This window comes from Zonotrichia leucophrys, chromosome 17 (assembly GCF_028769735.1).
Source record: "Zonotrichia leucophrys gambelii isolate GWCS_2022_RI chromosome 17, RI_Zleu_2.0, whole genome shotgun sequence".
Classification (NCBI taxonomy): domain Eukaryota; kingdom Metazoa; phylum Chordata; class Aves; order Passeriformes; family Passerellidae; genus Zonotrichia; species Zonotrichia leucophrys.
Window position 1 is genome coordinate 2,490,004 of NC_088186.1, and position 23,074 is coordinate 2,513,077.

The 23,074-nt window shown below is 51.5% G+C and overlaps 1 protein-coding gene across 4 annotated transcripts in view; it reads left to right on the forward strand.

The window, feature by feature from the left end:
* The window catches only part of GPSM1 (G protein signaling modulator 1), a 66,425-nt gene that overhangs the window by 16,841 nt on the left and 26,510 nt on the right, over positions 1-23,074 (forward strand). For 3 of the 4 annotated variants that reach the window (XM_064727370.1, XM_064727368.1, XM_064727369.1), the window contains exons 2-9: positions 3,613-3,834; positions 4,268-4,403; positions 4,804-4,946; positions 5,976-6,099; positions 7,652-7,767; positions 8,726-8,881; positions 11,013-11,121; positions 13,427-13,553. In XM_064727370.1, coding sequence (XP_064583440.1) covers positions 3,613-3,834; positions 4,268-4,403; positions 4,804-4,946; positions 5,976-6,099; positions 7,652-7,767; positions 8,726-8,881; positions 11,013-11,121; positions 13,427-13,553 — 1,133 coding nt within the window. Of the gene's footprint in view, positions 1-3,502; positions 3,521-3,612; positions 3,835-4,267; positions 4,404-4,803; positions 4,947-5,975; positions 6,100-7,651; positions 7,768-8,725; positions 8,882-11,012; positions 11,122-13,426; positions 13,554-23,074 lie in introns of those variants that run through there. The other variant, XM_064727371.1, reaches the window with a different exon arrangement.

The window sequence follows — 23,074 nt, forward strand, 5'->3', positions numbered from 1 at the left end:
GACGGGTGACCCCAGGCTGTGTCTGGTGCCATGATCATTTTCTGTGTGCCCTGATGGAGCTGTTGTCAGCAGTGACAGGTTGCTGTGAGCAAGGCAGCCCTGAGCAGGCTGTTGGGAGGTCTGGGTGTGGTGTTCCCACTCTGGGGACCTCTATCATCACCCAATTACAATATCCTAATTATGGTGTTTGACAGCAGTCATGGTGATCACTGAGAATGGCGCTGGTGGCACCTTGTGCTGTTCCCTTTTTTCCTCACAGTGTCCTTGGCTTCCCCAGCACTCCTGGGACTGTCTCTGCCTTCTCCAAATTGCTGAAAACATTTGATACGTGAGAATCTTTCTATTTTACCTTTTCCAGAGGCACATTTTTGCTGTGGAGCCCTTTGAACAAGCTTGCAGCAGGCAAAAGGCAATCTGTGCTCCAGCTCTTCATTAGCTGCTGCCTGACAGTGATGGGTGACCCTGGGCATTCTCGTTCAAGGCTGCTCCTCCCGTTTTCTGCCTTCACATCAGTTATGCTTTAAAGAAAGACTTAAGGAGGAGGGAGGGAGGCCCTGCCCGGGTTGGATTGGGCAGAGGTTTCCTCCTGTCACTGCACAGGGGATGGAGGGAATGATGTGAGCAGTGCCATCCCTTCCTGGGCTGATGGGACCAGCATTGTGCCACCCTCTCACCCCCCTGGCAGAATTCTGAGTGCAGTAATGGCCAAACACTGCATTTATGTGTGCCTCAGCCCCACTGCTTCCTCCTGCCACTGCCTTTGGAGCCTTGGGTGTGCAGAAAATGCACAGAGAGCAGCAGAGGTAGGGCAGGGCTTGCACCTTGCTGTCACTGACTGTTTGCCCTTCACTGCCTGGTTCAGGGTTGTCCTTTCAGCTGTGTTTTATGGCTGGTTGAGCTGTGTGGGCTTTGGAAGCTTTTTAAAGTGGAATTTTAGTGTTCTTGAGTTTGTTCCTTGACCTGTAGTTGATTCCTCTGCCCTTGGCATTGTTTTCCTGTGTGCTTTTGAGGCTGAAGTGATTGAGCTGAAGCAAGGATGCTTCCCAAAAGCAGCTCTGGAGGGCAGGGGGGTTTTACAGGTGGGTTGTGCTCCTGTTAACAATTGCAATCCCTGTTTGTTGTCCAAGGCAGCGAAGGTTTGGCAGAGCAGGAGGCAGGGAAAAGCCTCCTGTGCCTTCCCCTTGTTTGCTCAGGTCCCAGGCTGAGCAGTGATGTTAATTAGATAAGTCAGATACTCTGCAGAGCAGCCTGTTCAAGGACAAACAGATTTTAATTAAGGGCTGTGTGCACTGGAAGGTCATGTCACTGCCTTGTGCCTGGACAGTTACTATGGGAACACCAGGACAGCACCCACAGGGTGTGACAGTGTCCCACAGTGGGCTCAGGGCACAAAATTCACTCTGGTCCCACCCCTGCAATGTATACCTGGGTTTTGTTGCTGTGGGAATGGGAACCTTCAGTTCAAGCTCTTAAAATCACCCCAGAAATTCCACACAAGCTGTACAGCAATGCCATGGATTTGGGAAGTTGGTCTCCACCCCAGTTGTTTGGGCTGTTTACAGCTGGTGAACTCAATTTCTCACAGACAGCCTGGATATTGGAAGGAGTTTTGTTTGGGTTGAAATTCAAGCTCGGTTTGGGTTAAAATTCTAGTTCAAATTAGTTTGATTATGTCTATGCCACCTTCTAACTGGAATCCAGCATTAACTCCAGTGGTAGTGGCTCATGGCTGCATTTCAGGTCCTCTCCAGCCTCATCCCCACTAAGCTGCCTGAAGTTAATCCTGCTGGTTTGAGCGCAAGCTGTTTCTTGTCTGCCTTCAGTCCCAAAGCTCCTTTTGTTTGGGGTGTATCAGCAGAGACTTGTCAATAGCTGGAGATGATGCAGGATCTGCAAACCATGGATGTACCTTGGGACTGATGAAGTTTTGGTGGGATCCCCTGGCAGAAACTCATTCTTACTAATTTTCATGTGGTCTAGCAAGAGGATCAGCAGAGACAAGTTAAATGTTTTTAATCCTAATACTTTTATTCCTGCTATTGAACAGAAGCTGAGGCAAGGACAAATGCTGCTCTGGCAGCACAAGCAGCTTTCTTGTGTAAATAAAACAGCCACTGAAATGTGGGAATTGCTTTGGAATGAAATGTTTGTGTGGGAGGTGGAGGTGGGGGCTCACAGGAGCTGCTTCACAACCCCTTCTCCCTTTGTGGCTTTGGGGACAGATGAGCAGCGAGCCACAAGAGGCCACAGGTGTGTTTGCAGGGAGAGTTTCAAACCAAGTCTTGTGCTATTTTTCTTTTGTTTGGCCAGTCCTTGTGGTTGTCCTGGTTGGAGGATGCCAGTGTTGTGTGTTTGGAGGCACAGGGAGCAGGGAGATGAGCAGGGACGTGGGTTTGCATTTCAGGCTGCTCCTGGAGGGGCTGCCTTTGTTTGCTGCCCTGGAGCTGCTGTGTGCAGGGTGGGTTGTCCTTGCTCTGCAGAGCCCCTCATTGCCGGGTTGGGCTCCTGGGTGGCTCTGGGGAGCATCTCCCAGGGCTCAGCAGGAAAGTGCTGCAGGAGGAGTCAGCTGGGCAAGCTGTGCTCTTGGGCTGGGTACCACAAACTCCTCCAAGTGCTCAGAACAGACTGGAAACCACCTGTGGGCAGTTATTATCTTCTGACCTTTATTATCTTCTAAAACCACCTGTGGGCAGTTATTATCTTCTGACAGAGCCTTGCTGTTCTGCCTCTGGACAAGGGAGCTCTGTGTTTTTCTCAGCAGATGTCCACCTTTGACCTAGATAGTTTTGACTTTTCAGGATAAATTGAGCAGAAGGAGAGCAAAGAGAAGCATCAGGATGGAGGAGCAGGAACATGCTGTGTCCATCCCCCTTGGGAAAGGGCTGGCTTTGCAGCAGGCAGGACATTTCCAGTGGAAGCTTGGGATAGGCATGGTCTAACAGGGACAGCTGGGGCTTAGGGAGGCTTGGGGCACTCAGAGGGGATGTTTTCTCTCTCTCTGACAGCATGGAGTGTGCCAGTGCCAGAGGTGTCAGAAAATGAAGGGAGGACAGTGTGCCTTTTCTGCCCTGCAGGGAAATGTGCTGAGTGCCTGTGGAAAACCTGACAGCAGCAGAGTTAATGGAAAGCAGACACTGAGCTGGGAGCTGCTCAGCCAAGAAAATCTGCACAGTCCAGGCTTTTCTCTGGTATCCAGGAAAAACCTGTTACCATTTGGCTTCCCTCTCTGTTACCCAGGGGAAAGGGTCCAGGTATAAATTCCCGGGTATATAATTCTGCAGCACCTGGAGGAGAGCAGGTGTTAGTGCTGAGATGGTTCCATGTCCTGGAGCCAGGAGCCCTGAGCTTCTTGTCCAGATTCCTGCTTTGGCTGCTTGCAGGTGTGGTCTGTAAATCAGAGAATCTTAGAATGGTTTGGGTTGAAAAGGACTTTGAAGACCCTCTCATCCCAAACCCTGCTTTGGGCAGAGACACTTCCACTGGAAGGTGGAGTCTGGATGCTCCAGGGGATAAATTGAAGGTGTGCAATGAACAAACTCTGTAAGCACTGCAGGGCAGAGTGGGAGCACTGCAGCCACACTCCTCTAGAAACAATTCCCTTGTTTTTGGCAGGATGGAGGCGTCCTGCCTGGAGCTGGCCCTGGAAGGAGAGCGCTTGTGCAAGGCTGGGGACTTCAAAGCTGGGGCAGCCTTCTTTGAAGCAGCAGTGCAGGTGGGGACAGAGGACCTGAAGACTCTCAGTGCCATCTACAGCCAGCTGGGCAATGCCTATTTCTACCTGAAGGAGTATTCCAAGGCCCTGCTGTACCACAAGCACGACCTCACCCTGGCCAGGTGAGTGTGTCAGCTCTGCTTCATCCTCATCAGGCACAGCCCTGAGTGATGACAGGTTCTGTGGGGCCTAAACCCAGAAATACACATCCCAAACTGACTGGGATTGTCCTGTGGGGAACCTGGGACTTACCAAGGATGGGACAGCTGCCTTCAGAGCAGGGAGGTGGAGAAAGGGATGTGGGTGTGGGGAGGGTGCCTGCAGCAAGAGCAGGGTCCACTTCTGTCCCCAGCACTCCCTGCAGTGACCTGCAGTCATTAGAGCAGCTCTGAAACAGCAAATGGGGAACAAGGATCTGCCTTCAGAATTGTGGAGCCTGTGGGAAGCTCTCCAGCCAGGTGTCTGTGCTAAGCTGCAGTTAAATCTGCCTCCAGCAGATATTTTTTTATTTGGTGAATTAAAGTCTCTGAGCTCTTTAACATCTTCATCTTGTAGAACCATTGGGGACCGAATTGGAGAGGCCAAGGCAAGTGGCAACCTTGGGAACACCCTGAAAATCCTGGGGCAGTTTGATGAAGCTGTGGTTTGCTGCCAGAGACACCTGGACATTTCTCGGGAGCAGGGGGACAAGGTAATGCTTCCAGCAGGAAATATCTCCTGGCTTTAAAAATTACCTGTCTGCAGGTCAGTAAATGTGATCTGGTCAAGGTGGGCTTGGGAGGAGCTGCAGGGGGAAGCTCTCCCTGCTGGCTGCCATCACACTGCTGCTGTGAGGGTGAACATGGGGAAGGACAATGTGGGGTCATGGTTCTGAAAGATGGGGAAGGACAATGTGGGTTTGTGGATCTCAAAAACGGGAAAGGGCAACGTGGGCTTGTGGTTCTGAGAGATGGGGAAGGACAACATGGGTTCATGGTTCTGAAAGATGGGGAGGACGTGTAGACTCATGGTTCTGGCCATCTCTGCCCAGCAGAGGAGAGGCCCATGCTGGGATATGAAGTGTGACACTTTGCTGTTCTTCCTCCCTGTAGGTAGGTGAGGCCAGAGCTCTGTATAATATAGGGAATGTTTACCATGCAAAGGGAAAGCATTTATCCTGGAACACAGCCCAGGACCCAGGCTACCTGCCTCAGGAAGTCAAGGACACACTACAGAAAGCTTCAGAATATTATGAGTGAGTATCCAAGCTTGGCCAGACCCTTCTCCTGCAGGGAACAGGGCCACTGGCTGAGAATTTGCAGGTTGTAATAGATTAGGAATATTTCCCTGAGATGCCAAGCTGTGTTGGCAAATTAATCTCAAGGAAGGTGAGGAGAGGTCTTTTATAAGATCTGAGCTGAAATTCATGCTGGCATTGCCTCTGTGGGTTGAATGGTGATCATGCAATGAAGTGCAGCGGTGCTGCTGGCCAGGGCTGGGGTGGGAAGCTGAGCTCCCAGCTCCTGAGGCCCCTGCTGCTCTCTGCTGGCCTCTGTGAGGATGGAGCCCTGCGTGTCTCCATCCCCTCACCCCAGGGAGGAGGCACTTTGGAGTCCTGGCTCTGCTCGAGGATCTGCACTTTGTCTCAACCTTCCTTTTCCCAAATCATTTCAAAGATCAGTCATGTGCCACACGGGAAGGTCAGCACCAGAATTTGGGGCTTGTGTTTTCTCCTTGTGCTTTTGCGATGCGGTTTTTAAAATAGGCTTTTTAAGTGCGGAGAGTGATAAGATCTTTTATCCCTTCCCTGATATCTGAGGATGTGATAGTGCCCATGAACAGCTCCCCACCCTTCCTCCAAGGAGTGGTGCGTGTAGCATAGCCAAGGGGTGAATTTGTGCCAATGGTGAGTGCTCCACCATTCTCTGTGCTGTGTAAAGGGTAAAAACAAGATAGAGAAATGCCAGGAGAATGGCACTGTGGATCTGGCCTCTCTCCCTGCAGCAGGACAGGGAAATCTTCTTCCTGTGCTCCTGGTGTTGCACTGAGGCCATTTCTGGTTTGATGTGAGCACAGGTGTGATCCTGCACAGAGTCACCCATTGCCTGAGGGGACACAGCAGCAGCACCTGCACCCCTGGCTTGGCCTGAGCTGCCAGGAATGTCCAGCACGGGTCACCAGCCTGTCACCTGTGCTTGGGGGGGAAATGCCTTCTCCAGGGCTGCCTCTCCTTCCTCTCTGTGCAGGGCTGTGCCTCATGGATGCTCTGCCTGCTTTCTTTCAGGAGGAACCTGTCCCTGGTGAAGGAGCTGGGGGACAGAGCTGCACAGGGCCGTGCTTATGGCAACCTTGGCAACACCCAGTACCTGCTGGGCAACTTCACTGAGGCCATTGCCTTCCACAAGGAGGTAGGAGACACCTCTGCTCCTTCCTGGCAGCAGCTTTGCTTCTCACCCCGGCCCAGCAGGCACAGGGAGATGTTTCCTTCTCACCCCGGCCCAGCAGGCACAGGGAGATGTTTCCCTCACCGCCAGCAGCACGGAGATGTTCTCTCACCCCGGCCAGCGGCACAGGATGATGTTCCCTGACTGTATCCACTCCTGTGGACCCATGGTCTGCGCTATTGTACCACCTCACTCTGAGCAAACTCTGCCCTGTTGTACCACCTCACTCTGAGCAAACCTTACTCCAGTCCCATCAGTACATCTCAGCAGCTTTGAGGGAAGGGTGCTGTTGGCTTGGAAACCAAAGGAGGGATCCAAGGGCAAATTGCAGCTGGGTCTAGCAAGGAGGTTTTTTTTTTTCTGCTCTTAATTTGTCTCAGTCTAGATTTTAATAAATGCAAGCCATGAATTTAATTAAGCTGCTGAAAGAGCTGTTGATCAAGAATAAATGCTGCTTGTAGAACATAATAACTTTCTGCAAAGCTTTACAGGGAGGTGAGGTGACAAAGTCCCTGCCCCAATTCAAATGCAATTTAGCTTCTGTTGCAGAGTGTGTATCAGTTCCCGTGCAGGGAAGATGGAGATTCACTGTTCCTCTGGTTTTTAAATGCTGGGGGCACAGCACTGGGGTTTTGTATTTGCTGGGTGCCTTGTGGCAGGAATGAATGGTGAATTTGACTCCATGTTCTTAGAAGGCTAATTTATTGTTTTATGATACTATATTGCATTAAAAATACTGTACAAAACTATGCTAAAAAAAACCAGAAAATATATTTACAGAAGGTTAAAAAGATACTAATGAAAACTTGTGACTCTTTCCAGGGCCTCAACACAGCTTGGCCATAATTAGCAAGTGAGTGAAAACACGCCAAAAATCAATGAAACAATCTCCAAACACATTCTGCATGAGCAAAACAGAAGAGAAGCAAATGAAATAAGAATTTGTTTTCCTTTTTCTCTGAAGCTTCTCATCTTCCCAGGAGCAAAATCCTGGGCAAAAAGATTTTTCTGAATATATAACTGTGACACTGGGGTGCAGCATCACTGCCACTTCTCCAAGAGCCTTTCCTGATGCTGAGCTGCAGAAGAGGGAGAGGTTTCCTGCTAAAGCCACCCTTCCAGGCAGGTTCAGCACTGGCTGGGTGGGAGCTTTGCAGCCCTGGGAGCTGCTCCCCAGGGCAGATTGTCACTGTCACATTTTCCTGAAAAATCCTTTTGTCAGGATTTCTTCTCCTGGGAAGCTGAGAAGCCTCAGAGAAAAATGTAAATAATAATCTGATTGGCTTCTCCTGTGTTTGCTGCTTTGGAATGTGGTCTGGAGATTGTTTACCAACAGGTGCATGTTTGTTTTCATGCGAATTGTTTTAATTTAATGACCAATCACCATCAGCTGTGTCGGACTCTGAGGAAGTCAGATTCTCAATTCCTCCTGGGGACCTCACAAATGTCACACAAGATCAGCTGCTGTTGCAGAGGGGTCGGTGCTGACAGGGCTGTGTGTGCTGTGTCTCTGCAGCGCCTGGCCATCGCCAAGGAGTTTGGGGACAAGGCTGCAGAGCGCCGCGCCTACAGCAACCTGGGCAATGCCCACATCTTCCTGGGCAGGTTTGACATCTCTGCTGACTACTACAGGTGAGTGCCAGGGGCTGCTCCCCTAAATCCTGGGCGGTCACAGCCACCCCTCAGCACCAGGGGCTGTGACAAGGGACCTGAGGTAGCAGGGCTGTCACTCTAGGACATGAAATAAAATTACATGCACACTGTGACTTTCAATGTAAAAGAAGGGGAGTTTAATTTCTGCCTCTAACATTTAGAGATTCTCCAAAGTGACAGTGTGTGGAGAGCCTGGTTTAAGCATGGCTTAAAGAAAGAGGCCATGAAGGTACTCAGCTGAGGGAAAGATAGAAGGCTGCTGTAAAGCAGCCTTTCCCAGGCTTGATCCTGTAAATAATTAGGTTCTCAGCCACCTTTTATATAAACAACAAGATTCTCAGACCGTTTCCTCAAAAACAGGCAATATTCTGTCCTTGGCTGCGCTGGGAACAGATGGCCGGTCTGAGAACAGATATGAAGGTTTTGAGAACTTTTCATATCATGGTGAGAACACTGATCTTGGTTTCAATAAACTAACTTCAGGTATTGTAAACTAAAGGAGGAGCTGAAGTTTTCTCTACAGCCTATCAGGAGCTCAGATTTTGCAATATGCATGAAGTGAATTAGCACTGTTATAAAAGGTGTCTAATTTGATCAATAAGCTGGAGTCAGATGCTGATCAACAAAGGTGGGTCGCTCCCTTCACTTCAACAACAGTGGATTGGAGGGTGTAAGTGCCACCTCTCCCATGGCACTGGAGAAACCAACAGTCTGTCAAGTTTCTCCTCCAGAAAGGAATGCAAAGCAAGTAATTATTTACATAAAATGTGTGAGAAAGTTCGCTACAAGAATGTAAACATCAGAAGGCTTGGAAACCTTTAGAAGAACAGGGTGGCACAGGGCTGCTGTGGTGGGTGATGCAGGGTGTTGCTCCAAGGGGTGACCTCCCTGTGGCCTGGCACTGACCAGGGTTCTTGGTTCCCACTGTTCCCTGCAGGAAAACGCTCCAGCTCTCCAGACAGCTCAAGGACCAAGCAGTAGAAGCCCAGGCTTGCTACAGCCTGGGGAACACGTGCACGCTGCTTCAGGACTATGAGAAAGCCATTGAGTACCACCTGAGGCACCTGGTGATAGCACAGGAGCTGGGGGACAGGTAAGGGAGAGCCTCAGGTGAGGGTGGAGAGCCCTGACCCTTCTGATTTCTGTTCTCTCGTGCTGGGGTTAAGCACCAGTGATGTGTGCGCTTGGGAGGCATTAGAAATCTCTGGGCAGCCAGTTGTTAGTCCAATCATCTGTCAAAATCTTGGCCTGATTCACCTTTCTGGTGTCACTCAAACCTGGGATTGTGCCCCCAGTGCAGTTTCTGTGTGGGCTGAGTGAGATTTCTAATGAGAGGTGCATCGTGCTCAGTGCCTTGCCAGTGCTGCTGCTGTGTTGTCCCAGGAGGGCCTCTAGAGAGCTCCCAAAAGTTATATTTCCCTTAAAATCTGTGTGTTTAGTGCACACAAGTGTGCCATTTTGCCCTGGGTTAATGCTGGAAACCTCCATGTACAGATGATGTTGCATAGACAGCATGCAGATGATGTATCTTGGTCTTGCTCCTCGTTATTTAGGAGGCTTGGCCTTTTAGTTTTTCTTAAATTTAAATTTTTTTTGAGAAGCTGGTTCCTTTTTCCTGGATATTCTGCTCCTGAGCCCTCGTGCAGCTCAGTGCCTTTGCAGCGTGGTGCTGAATTCCCTGGGAGCCCGGGTGTCCTCCACTAGATGGAGCAGGGACATCAGGATGGGAGAGCTGTGCCAGCAGCCGGGCAGGCTCCGCTCGGGGCAGGCACAATCCCACCAGGGGTGAATCATGCTGTGGGGGTGCAGGCCTGTGGGCTCCTGCGTTTCTGGGAACACACCCTGTGAGCAGAAGGTATTGAGCAGGGTGACAAGAAAAACGGTGAAATGCTGATCAACCCGCCCAAACCTCTGAAAAGGGAGTTGCAGTCATGCTGAACCTCCCCCTGCGCCCCCAGGTGCTTTTTTTATCCTTTCTCCCCCCACATCTGCTCGTTTGCAGAGCTCAGGAGGCTCTGCCTGCTCCTGCAAACAGCTGCAAACAGCCAGGCTGGGGGTCTGGGCTGCCCAGGGCAGCTCCACATTCCCCTGGCTCCTGGAATCCAGCAGTGTCCTGTGGAGAGCTGTGCCTGTGCTCTGCTGGTGCAGTTCCATGCTGTGAGCTCACCCTGGTGATGCAGTGCTGGGGCTCAGCTGCCTGCAGTGTTCTCTCCCTGCTGGTTCAGCTCTGGGCTGCTGCTGAACCAGAGCTGGGTGTTGCTTTCTGTCCTGGTTGAGGGCAAATTTGGGAGAGAATCTCCAAAGGGGTCCCCTCCAGACAGCAAACCCACACAGCCCCATCCCACAACTGGTTTGGGAAGGATTCCTTGGAGAGAAGTGGAAAGAACCTGTTTATTGAACAGGCACAGCACCCCCAGCACACAGAATGAACAATACCAGATGACACCACTCTGACAAAGATGACAAATTCAGAAAGTCTCTCTTGGGGGTGGTTGCTCTGTTCTCAGTCCCTCCAGCGCTGGGGCAGCTGCTGCAGCCACAAGGTGCAAACTCTGGGAGTTCCCAGGGCCCAGTCTGGGTCAGGTTCAAGTAGGTTCAAAAAAGGGAAAGAAGAAACAGTCCAGGAAGGAGTTTGGACTGTTCAGCTAAACTAACTAATGAGCAGAAGCAAGAGCAAGCAGATGCAAAGCAGAAGCGAGAGCAAAGCAAAAGCAGCACCTTGTACTGCCCTGTCTGTGTGTCCTGCCAGCTGTGGGGGAGTGGCTGATAGCAAAACCAAATCAAAACTTTCACCCTTCAGAGCCAGTCTTGAAGGCACAGAACATGATATCCAGCACAAACAGAACACACAGATGGGGATACAAGCACCATAAACTCACCCTAGGACACATTCTCTCTGTGCAGCTCTGAGAGGAGCCCTGCTTGTGTGAGGTGGGAGCTGGGCAGGAGCTTTGATTTCTCCTCTCAGGCTGGGGCTCAGCAGTGAAGCCAAAGCTGGCCCTTGCTGCAATGCTGGCACTTTGTCCCTGTGGGTGCTGTCCTGCCTCTCCTGTTGTCCCTCCCCAGTGTAAGCAGAGTTGAAGATGTTCAGCTCGCTTCATTTTCAGTGCAGGAGCTCTGTGGAGGTGGAAGCAGAGCAGGGAGCCTTGGCTGTCAGGGCTCTCCAAGAGGCCCTGCTGGCTTTGCTCAGCATTTCTGTGCTTTGACAGTTTTCTGTCCTGCAGGGTGGGAGAAGGAAGAGCCTGCTGGAGCCTGGGAAATGCCTACGTGTCCCTGGGGAGCCACGAGCAGGCTTTGCACTTTGCAAGGAAACACCTTGAGATCTCCCAAGAGGTAAGAGAGGCTGGTGCAAACCAGAGGGAGCCTGTGACAAATGTTGAGAGCAAGGCTCTTTTATGCCAATAAGTTAAATTGATGCTCTCCCTGCTCTGGAAAGCCCTTCTCTCTGTGCTGGCTCAGTTCTTAGGAACTGCAGAGCTTGGCTGGAAAACACTTTTTGATGGGAGGCTCCCAGCCTTGCCCTTGATTACAACAAGTGTGTGAGCTGTGCTTTGCTCTTAACCAAAGTTCTGGGTGAGAAAGGACCTGGGGACTCCTCCCCTGGCTGGCCAAGGTGTTGTGCAGTGTCCAGGGTGTAAAATCCCACTTTGCTGAGCCCAGGGAGATCCCAGCTGAGCTGGAGCTGCAGTGTGGGTGCTGTCCCTGGGTTCGCACAGCCTGCAGCCAGCCCTGTGCCACTGCCACCCCTCTGTGTGTGCAGCTGCTCTGGTTTCACCTTGCCCAGCTCTCTGCAGCTTTCCTGGTGCCTCAGAAGTGCAGAAAGCCAGAATTCCACTGTTTGCTCTTTTCAGTGTGTTGAGGAAATCGGCTGTGGCCTCTTTAGTCTTCCCCAGATGAAGAAATTGCCCTCTTGAAGCACTAATTGAAATCACCATCTGTAAGTGTGCTGGGTGTTCTCCTGCCTGTCTCTTAGGTTGGCTAAATCTCTGAGTAGGGCTGACACAGCAGCCTAATTACAGATTTAATTATACTTATCAGGCACACAGAAATACTGTTCTTTGGCCTGCACATTTTAGGACTTTCCCAGCTCTGTTCAGGCTGGGGCTGAGTCCTCAGATAGCTGGGGAGCCCTGGGAGGATCAGCCCTGCTGGTCCTGGGGCTTTTGAGGGTGGAGGGGAGACCCAGCAGGGTGGGGGTCCCAGTGTTGTCACTGCAGGGTGCTGGCTGTGGCTCCAGCTGTGCCAGCTGTGGGTTCCTCCTGGCAGGTGGCTGATGAAATCCCCCCATCATGAATTGTGAGAGACTGTCCCTTTACAAGCACCAGGATTTTGGCCAGGAGAAACCTCGTGGAATTCAGCCTTTTCACGCTGATGTTCATAACTCATTTCCCATCACCTTTTTCCCAACAAAAACCTAATGGTGGCATTTGAATCCAAGTGAAACCAGCTCAGGGTAACCACATGGAAACTGCTGCAGGTTGATCAGAGGTTACTCACAAAATCCCACTGGAAGAAAGGATATTTACCTAAAAACCCTGGCAGCTGCCACTGCTCTGGAGTACTTTTGTCATCTCAGAGTGCAGCTCTGGGAGGCTGGGGGCAGGAACCAGGGCTTTGCTGTGTGTGTGGCAGCTCCTGCCCGGGGTCATTGTCCTGCCTGTCTGTTCCTGGTTGTTAATGGAGCTTTGGAGATGATCTGAACTGAGTGGAAGTCAGGGAAGCATTTAATAAATGAGCATCAAGGACTGTAAGACCTAACATGGACATAGTCATTTCTCTGGAGATGATGTCAACAGCAAATCTCCTGTAATTGGCAGGGGGATTTATGCCTGGTGATAAGCCCTTTGATCTGCCTCCCTTTACTGGAGCTTGGGGCTTTGTCATAAATAATGTGGGGATTTATGGGTTTGTTCCATGCTGCAGACCATGGCAGGGGACACAAAGGAGCTGTTGCCAGGCATTTAACAGGAGCTGGCCTCTCCAGGGGAACAGCCAAGGTCTTCCTCTGAAGATTAGAGGCAGTTTCTGGGTGACCTCTGTGGTGTGCAGCACAGCCATTCTCTGCTGGGCTTAAACTCTGAGGAGGATCCAGTGCTGTGTCCCACAACTCTTCATTTTAACATCTCTGTCCAAACGTGTAACATCAGCTTCCTTGGCCTCAGGCCAGCTAGAGGTGGCAATTGGGGAAAATGTGGACTTGTGAAGGAATTTTTGGAGCATTGTGTGGGTGGATCACTAGGAACAACTCGAAGTTGTATGGCTGTGAGCCAGGAGAGAAGGGCTCCCAGGGCCCTGGTGTGCCCACGTGGCTGATGGTGTCTGTGCTCAGTAACTATGGAAATCCTTGAGGAACGGGGCTGGGAGCTCCAGGGCTCTGTGTGCCTGCAGGACAGCCCAGATGAGCCCGTTGAGGCTCAGTCCTGTGGCACTGGGCGAGCTGAGCCCTCTCAGTCCTTGCCCTGAGCTGTTTGAGCTGCAGCACAGACCCTCTCCCAAATGATCCCTGGGGAATGGTTCTGGAGAGCTGTGTGCTCTCTGTGTTTGATTTTGGGGTAGCCCTGGCAAACCCTGGGCTGGGGGTGGTGTGCTTGGAGCAGCCCCTGCCTTTAACCAGTCCCTGTTGGTTTTCCTGCTGCAGATTGGGGACAGGAGTGGGGAGATGACAGCACAGCTGAACATGGCCCAGCTCAGGACAGCTCTGGGCCTGGCCCCTGGCGAGGAACACCTGGCTGCAGCTCATCCCTACCCTGGCTACGAGGCACAAGGTGAGTTCCTGGCGTTTTGGTGGCTTTGGGAAGTCAGGAATTTGGTGGTGTGGGGAGGGACCATTCCTTGCCCCATTTGCAAGTGGGCAGGAAATGGAAATGCTGGAGCAGAATAAGCTGTGAGTGCCTTCACCACAAAGGGATATTTGCTCTGTGCTTTCTACATGCTGCAAAAGCAGGAAATAGTCCCCAAAAAAGGGCACAGAAGGAGTTAATGGAATTAATCTGCATTGGGAATGAAATTCCACGTGCCATGCAGCAAACCAGCTTTTGTGTCTTTTAAAGCTCTGCTTCTTTTCTCTGATTTGACTGATACCTGAGGCTTTCAGGAGTGACTGGCAGGGATTTTTGGCTGCTCTTGTTCTGATTAGCACCCAGTAACAAGCGCAGGGCAGGGACTGGAGGCAGGCTGGGACCATCAGCACACACTGGGTGACAGGAACACCAGCAGCGCTGAATGTGGAAAGAAGATGTGACCACACTTGGTCACAGCAGCCAGAGTGGCTTCACTGGCTCTGGATCACTGCCTGTGCTGCCAGGGAGCAGGGTGGCACAGACAAGTCCCCACAGGGCTGCCAGGACTGTCCTGGACTGCCCACTGCCCACGGGTGGGTGCCTGGCACTGCCAGCTGGCAGCTCCGTGCTGGGGCAGAGTTATTAATGCACACCCTGCATGCCAGGAGGTGTCACTGATTAAATGTGACCTTGTGGCACGGGCACAGTGCCCTGTGGGCAGCGCTGACGTGGAGGGGATGATGCTGGGCTGAGGCACTGTGCCCTGGAGGGCAGGAGAGGCTGGCTGTGTGTGTGTGTATTGATCTCACATTGATAACCTGCTGCCTCCCTGCTGCAGCTGCTCCTGGCAAGGTGAGGTGTGGGCAGGGAGCCACAGTGTCCTGCTGTGCCCCACTGGAGCTGAGCTCAAATGCTGTGGGGCCACAGCAGCTCCCCCAGCTCCCTGTGCCCCTCATCTCCTCTTGTAAATCCTGCAGAGCTCGTAACCCTAACCCTTTCTTTTCCCATAAAATTTAATAAGCCTGGCATCTCCTCAGGGGATTCCTTCTGTGTGACCGTGTTCACAGGGGTTCTTGGGTTGGGAAAGAGACAAAGATCTGACTCCATGTTTCAGAAGGCTTGATTTATTATTTTATTATACGTATTACATTAGAACTATACTAAAAGAATAGAAGAAAAGGTTTCATCAGAAGGCTTGCTAAGAATAGAATAGGAAAGAATGATAACAAAGGTTTGTGGCTCGGACAGAGAGTCCGAGCCAGCTGTGATTGGCCTTTAATTAGAAACAACCACATGAGACCAATCACAGATGCACCTGTTGCATTCCACAGCAGCAGATAACCATTGTTTGCATTTTGTTCCTGAGGCCTCTCAGCTTCTCAGGAGGAAAAATCTTAAGGAAAGGATTTTTCATAAAAGTTGTCTGCGACACTTCTGGCCGGTTACTCTGTTGTGAAAGGAGGAGAGGAAATAAATCTCAGTATTGGGGCTGTGTGGATGTGGCCCAGGGGCTGCTCAGTGCACTCTGCAGATCCAGATGTGCTGTGCTAACATCTGGAGCCAGCAGTGGGATCTGTGCAGGTCTGTGGGATCCTGGAGGATGGGAAGGGGCTGAGCAGCTGCAGGCAGAGCTCTGGAGGTTGCAGTGGCCCCGTTAATCCGCGGTGCTCCCGCTCACATTCCCAAGGCTGGGGCTGTTTGTGGAGAGAAGGACAAAGTGTTCTTGGGAGGAGGAACACGGCAAACAAGTGGGATTAGCAGTGCAGGGACAGAAGGATCTGGAGAGCTGATTCCCCCTCTCCAGCTCTGGGAATCTGCTGGGGAGGTAAAATCAGCTCTGTGGTGTTGGGCTGCAGGGAGGGACTGCGAGGCCACACCTGGCTGAGCTCTCAGTGCTCTGCAGGTGGGGAAGGGGCTGGCCCTGCCACAGGAGGCACAGCCTGCAGAGAGGAGCCTGGCTCCTTGATTTCTCCTTAGCTTTTATCCTTTTCACCTCTCTTATCCCAAACTTCACTGGAGGATGAGAGGCCACCAATGTGTCTCTAAGCCCTTGAGGGGAGGGAGATGTATTTTATGGCTGCCAGAAATTTTGGTACCCTCCTGTGCACCTATTAAATTATTAGAAGAACATAATTATTTATATTATTAATAGCAGCAGTTTCCAGCCAGAGGAACATCTGTTTCTGTAATAGGAAGCAGGTGAGGGAGTTGAGGTTGGAGCTGGCTCCTGAACCAGCAGTGCCTTTTGATGTTGACAAATCTCATGGTGAGGAGAGCTTTTCACTTTTTTATTCCATTCAGATTTTTTCCTGCTTAAAGTTACAAAATGGCTGCACATTCCTAAGGATGCTGAACCCCTCTGATGAGGCAAATGTGATTAAACACATCAGTTCCATCAGGCAGGTACAGTAAGGCTTCCAAGCAGAGGCTGGGCCAGGTTTTCACTGTGGTGTCCTTCACAGGCTCCTCCTTGGTCACTGCCCTTCCCTGGGCTCTGGGGGTGGAAGGAGTGCCTGATGTTTCTCTCTGCTGTTCTGGCTCCCCTTGCTGAGCTCTTGATGATTTTAATTAATATTCTGAGAGTATTTGGATGTCAGAAGACAAAGCTGGAGGCTGGGGAAGTGGGGCAGGGCTGCAGGAGTCTTGTGAAAGCAGCGACCTTGTTGGGAAAGGCAAACACACAGAGCTTAAAGCAACAAACTGAGGGAGGCTGGAGAGGAGCTGGAGCGCCAAGTAAATAAACAGGGGCTGGGTTTGCTTCTCCAAACAACCAAAAATGTGGCCCTGAATAAATCTCCTTCTCTTTCACACGCTGCAGGCTGAGAGTTGAGCACTGGTAGGCTTTGCCTTTGGAGAGGATGAAGGACTTTCTGTGGCTCCAGGGGGTTGTTTTTAGGGGTGAAGGCAACCAGGGTGAGAACCAGCACTGGGGTGCAGACAGACAGACAGCACTGGTGCCCTTTTGCAGAAGAGTTGAAGCTGCAGATCTGCTCTGTGAGGAGCTGCCTGTGCCCAGCATGGACTGGGAGCTCTGAGCTGCCCTTTCCTGGAATAAGGGATTATTTACAGGTAAATCTTGCCAGTTTGGCTCAGAGAATGAGCCTGACTCCCCTCTCTGCTGAGAAGGGGCAGGGATGAGGCTGCCCTGCCTGTCTGGTGCTCCAGGGCTCTGTGCTCCGTCCCTGAGTGTTCTGCAGTGGGCACAGCCCCCCAATCCCTCCTGAGCACTGCTCAGCCCTGTGGGGCTGTGACTGTGGGGCTCTGCATCCTCAGTGCAGTTTGAGCTCATCTCTTCACAGAAATCTTTGAACCCTTGGATCAATCAGACTGAAATAGAAGAAAAAATCTGCTTTTATGTTTCCCAGCCTGTTTGTTTTTGTTTGTTTGCTCGCTTTAAATATCTTTGAAGTACCTAGAAAGTGTTTAGGGCTGATAAAGCAGGCAGCATTGACCATCCCTGTGCTGATGCAAGCAGGGAGGAGGTGATGCTGCCCAGCCTCGGGGATGTTCCTCCCCTGTCGTTTGCTCAATGCTCCTGCAGAAAGCTGTCAGCTGGGAGCTGTGGCAGTGTGAGAGCAGCATCTTGCTGACAGTGGGCCAGCCCTGCTCCCCCAGGCTGTGATTTCACTGTCTGGGAAGCATTTGCCTTCCCTGGGGCAGGGTTGGGGTCACATCCCCAGCACAGAACCTGCCCAGTCCCCTGCAGCCACTCTGAGCAAGGGCAGCAATTCAAAGTGCTCAGTGTTCAATCTCCTCTGCTGGATTTGGTGTTTCCCAGGAGCTGCTGGGCTGCAGCTCAGCCTTTTCTTCATGGTGAAAAGCAAAGCCTGAGGCTGTGCTGGGTGATTGTACCTGCTGAGGCAGGGCTGATGGATGGGTGAGGTGCTGCAGGAGCAGAGTGGCTTTTGGCCAAGGGCAGGGAGGGCTGGTGGGCTGGTGGCTTTGCTGTGCTCCAGCAGGGGCTCTCAGGGAGAGGATTCCATCCATCCATCCATCCATCCATCCATCCATCCATCCATCCATCCAATCTTCCATCCTTCCCCTTCTACAGTATCTGGAAACAGGAATGTTTCTGAACATTTTGGGATGCCCAAAAGACCTGTCAGTGTGGCCCTTCAGGAGAGCTGCTTCCACAGGGGTTCTGCAGTGAAGATTCAGGTTTCTCAAGGATGCCTCCTCTTTATAATGAGGTTTTTTTTTTCTAAATCCTCTGCTGTTACAGCTGTGAAGTCATTCCAGCAGCACTGGTGGGGGGATGAACCTCTGAGTCATTTGGATTTTAAACTCAGTAATTTAGCACTCACTTCAGACTGCCCCAGTATTGGCTTTAGGAAGTTTTGAAATGCTTTTCCCTGAGTATTTAAGGTTCCTCTCTGATCCTGCTGTGTGCATGAGCCTCCCTCCCAGCACTGGTGTCAAATACAGCAGCAGTTCTTGGCTCACAGCAGAGGAAATGCTCCAGGACTGGAGAAGATGATGTTGTGCTACTGAAATTTGTTTTATCTTGATGCCAGGGGAGATGGCAAGTGCTGGAAAAAAGGGTGAGGAGCAGGCCAGTTCTTGAAGCCTGTGGCAGAGAAGGCACAACGTGGCTTGTGGCAAAGCCGTGCATCCAATCCAGATTAAACCTCTTGTTGTGGGGAGGGAGAACTTGTTGGAAATCCTTGGTTCTGGGAGGGCTGAAGTTCCCTTTGGCTGCAGTTCCAGGCTCCAGCAGCACTCCCAGCCCTGCTGAGCTGTCTGGTTCCTTCCCAGACAGTTTTCCCTGGAAGCTGCTGGGTAGGAAATGCCCTGGCTGTGGTGCTGCTCTGGCCATGAGCACAGCACTGCCCTGAGGGACAGGATTCCTCTGCTTGCTGGGACTTTTGAAAGAAAAGAGAAGGAGGAATTTCTCTTTCTTGCCCAGCTAGAATTTCTTTTTCTGTCTTAAAACTTTCTGTATGTGTGGCCACAGAAATGGATGGTATGTATGGATGTGCCTTGGCATTCCTCTGAGCAGGGCAAGGCCAGAGCTCAGCAGAGCCCCTGTCATCCCTGGGGTGACCTCAGGACCATTCCCTGGTAGGGACAAGCCCTGGCACAGCCAACCTTGGCTTAGCAAAGCCCCTGGCAGAGCCCAGAGCCCAGTCCAGCGTGGGCAGTGTGTTCTGCTGGCTGATCACAGGAGGAGGGATCACGTCCATCCCCCTCTTTTTTAGAGGATTTTCCTGTGGGTGTTGGATGGCTGCTGAGCTGACACGTGGCTGCTCCTTCCCTGCCCTCCCTGAGTCAGTCTGGAGGACAGAATCGTGTCCTTGGGCTTGTCTGGCTGCCGGAGATGTTGCCCCCGTTAATTATTGTGTGTCACTTTTAGCTGAACCCTGCCTTTGATCTCTGCTTGCTCAACACCAGCTGATAATGGCTGGTGGGAGGTCATGAGGCTCTGCTGCATCCTGGAGGGGAAATCCTGCCCTCAGAAGGAGCCAGGTGCTGCTGCCAAGCCCATCTCACCTGTGCTGGGTGAGCCCTGGGGCTCTGAGCCTCCTCCAGCTGCTCCACCCAGCTCAGCTGATCTCCCAGAACATCCCTCTGTCCCCACGAGTGTTCCTGTCTGCAGCAGGGATGGCCTGCGGGGGTTTGGTTACAGGAGACTCTGCCTGACGCTGCCCAGCCTTCCACAGCCTCCAGGCTTGACTTTCTCAAGTGTTTTCTGCAAATACTCCTCCTAAATATTTCATTCTTTGACCCAAATTGCCAACGTTTTATTTGCAAATCACCCTTGGTTACAGAAAAGCTGATGTCTGTTGCACATTTTGGGGGAAAACTGGAATCAAAGATGTGCCCAACACCACAGCAGTTACTCAAGAGTTGTAAGGCTGCAAATAAGATCCCCTTGTATTCCAAGATTGCAGCTTTCCTACCTTCAGTTTGCTCCTACCGGGGGAAATAAATAGCAAATAAGAAAGAAACTCCCTTGTGCCATTTCCACCTGCAAGGAGGATTCTTTTTCCAGGTTTTAGCTCTTCTGTCTGAATGTGAGGGCTCTTGGCCAGTGATCCAGAGCATCTCCTCATTCCCTGTCCCCATCCAAGGAGCTCTGTGCCAGCTGCTCGCCCTGAGTGCAGCCAGGAAATGCCCCCGGGCTCTGGGTGCTGTGTGGATGTGCAGCACTGCTGTTATTGCTGTTATTGCTGTTATTTCTGTTCTTTTCAGCCCATCGCTCAGCTGTCAGGCTGGATTGTGGAGATGCAGAACTGGGGTGACACAAACACAGAGCATCTTCTCCCAGCTCAGCCAGACAAGCATCTCGATGCCAAGGGAATTTCTCTGTACTGCCACAATAACTGTGTGCAGCTTTTGTAAGGGAACAGTTTTGCCACAGAGGAGAAAACTGCAGGATTCTTGTTCTGGAGCAGGGCTTTGTTGTGCTCAGGGCCTGTTGGGGGGCTGAGATTTGTTGTGCTCTGGGTAGAGCTCATCAGAGCCTCCCAGCAAAGGGAGGGATCAGTCCTGTCCCGGTGGTTCTGTGTCCTCAGCCACAGCAGGAGCCAGAGCTGCTGGGATTCCCTGGTCCTTCCCTGCCTGCAGGAGCAGGGTGAGCAGATGGCCCTTCCATGGATGGGCACACTGCAGCTTGGCACCAGCATTTTATGGCCCAGCCATTGTAAATAACTGATATTATTTGCTTTCTCTATTTGGAGAAAAGTATTGTTCTAGCCCAGTAGCAACTGGGAAAACAAATGCCACCATTTATCAGGCGAGTGCTGACAATAATAGAGGTCAAGTGGATTTATAGTGCCAGAACCCATTATGTGTTTGAAGACTAATTAAAGCCTTAAATGAGATGCTTGTCCTACTGGAGGATGCTTTTTTATTTTTTTTTTTTCCTTCTTTCTTTTCCTGCTGCTGTTCTTGTTCTCCCCCTCCCCCTTGCCTTTGTAAGAGCTTTGCTGTAATAAAGGAGCACGAGGCTGCCAGAGCTCCCCTGATGAGATGGCAGCAGAGGATGATTGGAAATGCTCTGGGAGCACTGGACCCTGTCCCCACTGTCACTGGGGGCTGGGGAGGGTTTCCAGAGCAGCATTCCACCCCAAACAAGGGGCTTGGCTGCTCTGGTGTAATTATCCTGGGCAATATTTAGAGCTGTCTGCCAGGATCAAGGTTTGGGTCTGTGCATAGGCAGGGAGGTGCTGTGCACCCAAAAGCCAAGTCACTCTCTTGGTTAGTGCAGGTACAGGGGGAAATGACCTTTTCATGAGAATACAGCATGTCCTGATGTGGGGTTTGTTGTGTTTGGGGTGCCCAGCCTGTGTTGGCAGGCACTGGGGACTGATGCTGGCTCCACGACCTTTCCCTGCTGCTTTTCCTTGGAGTCCCCTGTCAGGTTGAATTCTGCCTGCTCTGGCACAGCCCCCCTGAGGGATCCAGCTTGTTCCAGCTGTAAATACAGAACTGGGGCTGTGTCTGGATGGGGGGGGACTGCTCTGCTGCTCCTGGAGCTGTGGGAGAGGGGGCAGAGCTGGGGCTCATCAAAGCTCATGTCAGCCTGATGAGAGCTCCTGCAGACTCCCTGAGTCCCTGCCACACATGTTCACCTTGATCTTATCAACTGCAACCTCTACACATGTTCACCTTGATTTTATCAACTGCAGTCTCTACACATGTTCAGCTCCATCTTATCAACTGCAACCTCTACACATGTTCAGCTTGATCTTATCAACTGCAGTCTCTACACATGTTCAGCCTGATTTTATCAACTGCAATCTCTACACATGTTCAGCCTGATCTTGTCAGCTGCAGTCCCTGGGAGATGGAGCCTGTCCATGCAGGAACAAAGCTCTGTCTGCCCAGCTTGCCCTAGTGCTCCTTTCCATGAGATGATCCCATCACCATCCTTGATAAACCTTCCTTGTGTTCTCTGTGGCTGCAGATTAAAGACAAGAATGTGAAAACCGTTGAACTTGCCTCAGCGGCCAAATTGCAAAAGCAAAAAGCTGAAAAAAATTTAAAAAAAAATTTTAAATCCCCTTGGTTCGTGGTGCTGTTGAGATCATAGATGGGGAGGAGGAAGAGATTTTGAAAAAAAATATTTAAAAAAGGAACAACACCCCTGAAAAGAGCAACATCCCAGGAGCTGCAGGAAAACAGGGCATGAATGCAGCCAGTCAGGAGCGCTGCTCAGCTGATGTTCACAAGAAGGTTTCAACTTGCTCTCTCTGAGACCTCAGCAAACCTCCAAGACAGAGAGAGCATTTAGAAAGGCCCCTGAGGTTTTCCATTTCTCTGCAGCAGGCTTGGTAAACATGCCAATAAATGCTGGAGAGAGAGAGAGAGGGGAATAAAACCTTCCAGAGGAGCAGACCTGGGTTTTGAGCTGCTCAATCCTTCACATCCCTGCTGCTGCTGTGGAGCAGCCCTGGGGAGAAGGAGGCACAGCTCAGCTTTGGCTGGGATTTAAGTGGTGCTGCAGGTATTTCTGGGCTAAATAATTTGGGAGAGGCTGAAAGTTACATCTGGAGCCATCTGAGGGAATGGAGACAGAAAGTTAGAGGGACTCCTCCTGCCGTGGGATGCTGTGAGTATGGAAAGCTCTGCTCTCCTGGAAGGTGCATGAGGATGTGTGGGATGAGAAGGGGAAAGCTCCCACATGTCTGGTGGTGTGGATGCAGTTTCTTGTAGCCCTGGGTGATAGGGATCCTTCTAATGCTGCTGGTTTTAGTGGTGGTGAGCAAGGACAGTGCCCCCAGCACTGGCTGGGATTGCTGAGCTGGATGAAGTTTTTTTGTAATTCTGAACTTTTTCCTGTCTCACCTTGAGTGTGTGCAAGCCCCACACAGTCACAGACAGCCACCAGCATCAGAGCAAGAGAAAAAGAAGAGTTGTTGTGCTGGGGTAGGCTCAGCTGCCTGTGTTTATTCAATTAACAGCAGGCAGGTTTTCTCTGCTCGGAGATTAATGGCTGCTGGCCAGCAGTTCAGTGCTCTGGGAGCACACAAAAGCACCTGGGGACGGAGGTGTGTAATTAATGACTCTTTAGACAGCTGGAAATGATGTGTGTTTATCTAACTGGGCACACTTTGCTGCTTTCTTGCTTTCCTGGAAGTGTCTGTTAAAGGAGCACGCTCACTTCCAGGGCTGGGCTCGCCTCTGGAGCCCAGATGTGGTGTTTGGAGCCCAAATCAGGTGTTTGGAGGTGACTTTTCCTGCAAATCCACCTTGCTGCTGTGGGTTGTTCTTTGGGAAGCCACGAGCAGCTGTGGCAGTGCCCAGAGGGTGAAACTGGGAATAACTGGGAGCAGCCCAGCCCTGCTGTCCCCTCCTGCCCCAGCCACGTGGCAGCACCCAAAGCTCCTTCAGCCAGGACTGGCAGCACCCAAAGCTCCTTCAGCCATCTCCTCCCTGCTGAGGGTGGTGGAGCAATTGGAGTTTTCTCCAGGGTTGGGGTTGTTGGGCTGCCCAGGCCGTCACCACCCCTGGAGGGGTTCAGGGAGCGATGGACATGGCACTCAGTGCTCACATCTGGGTGA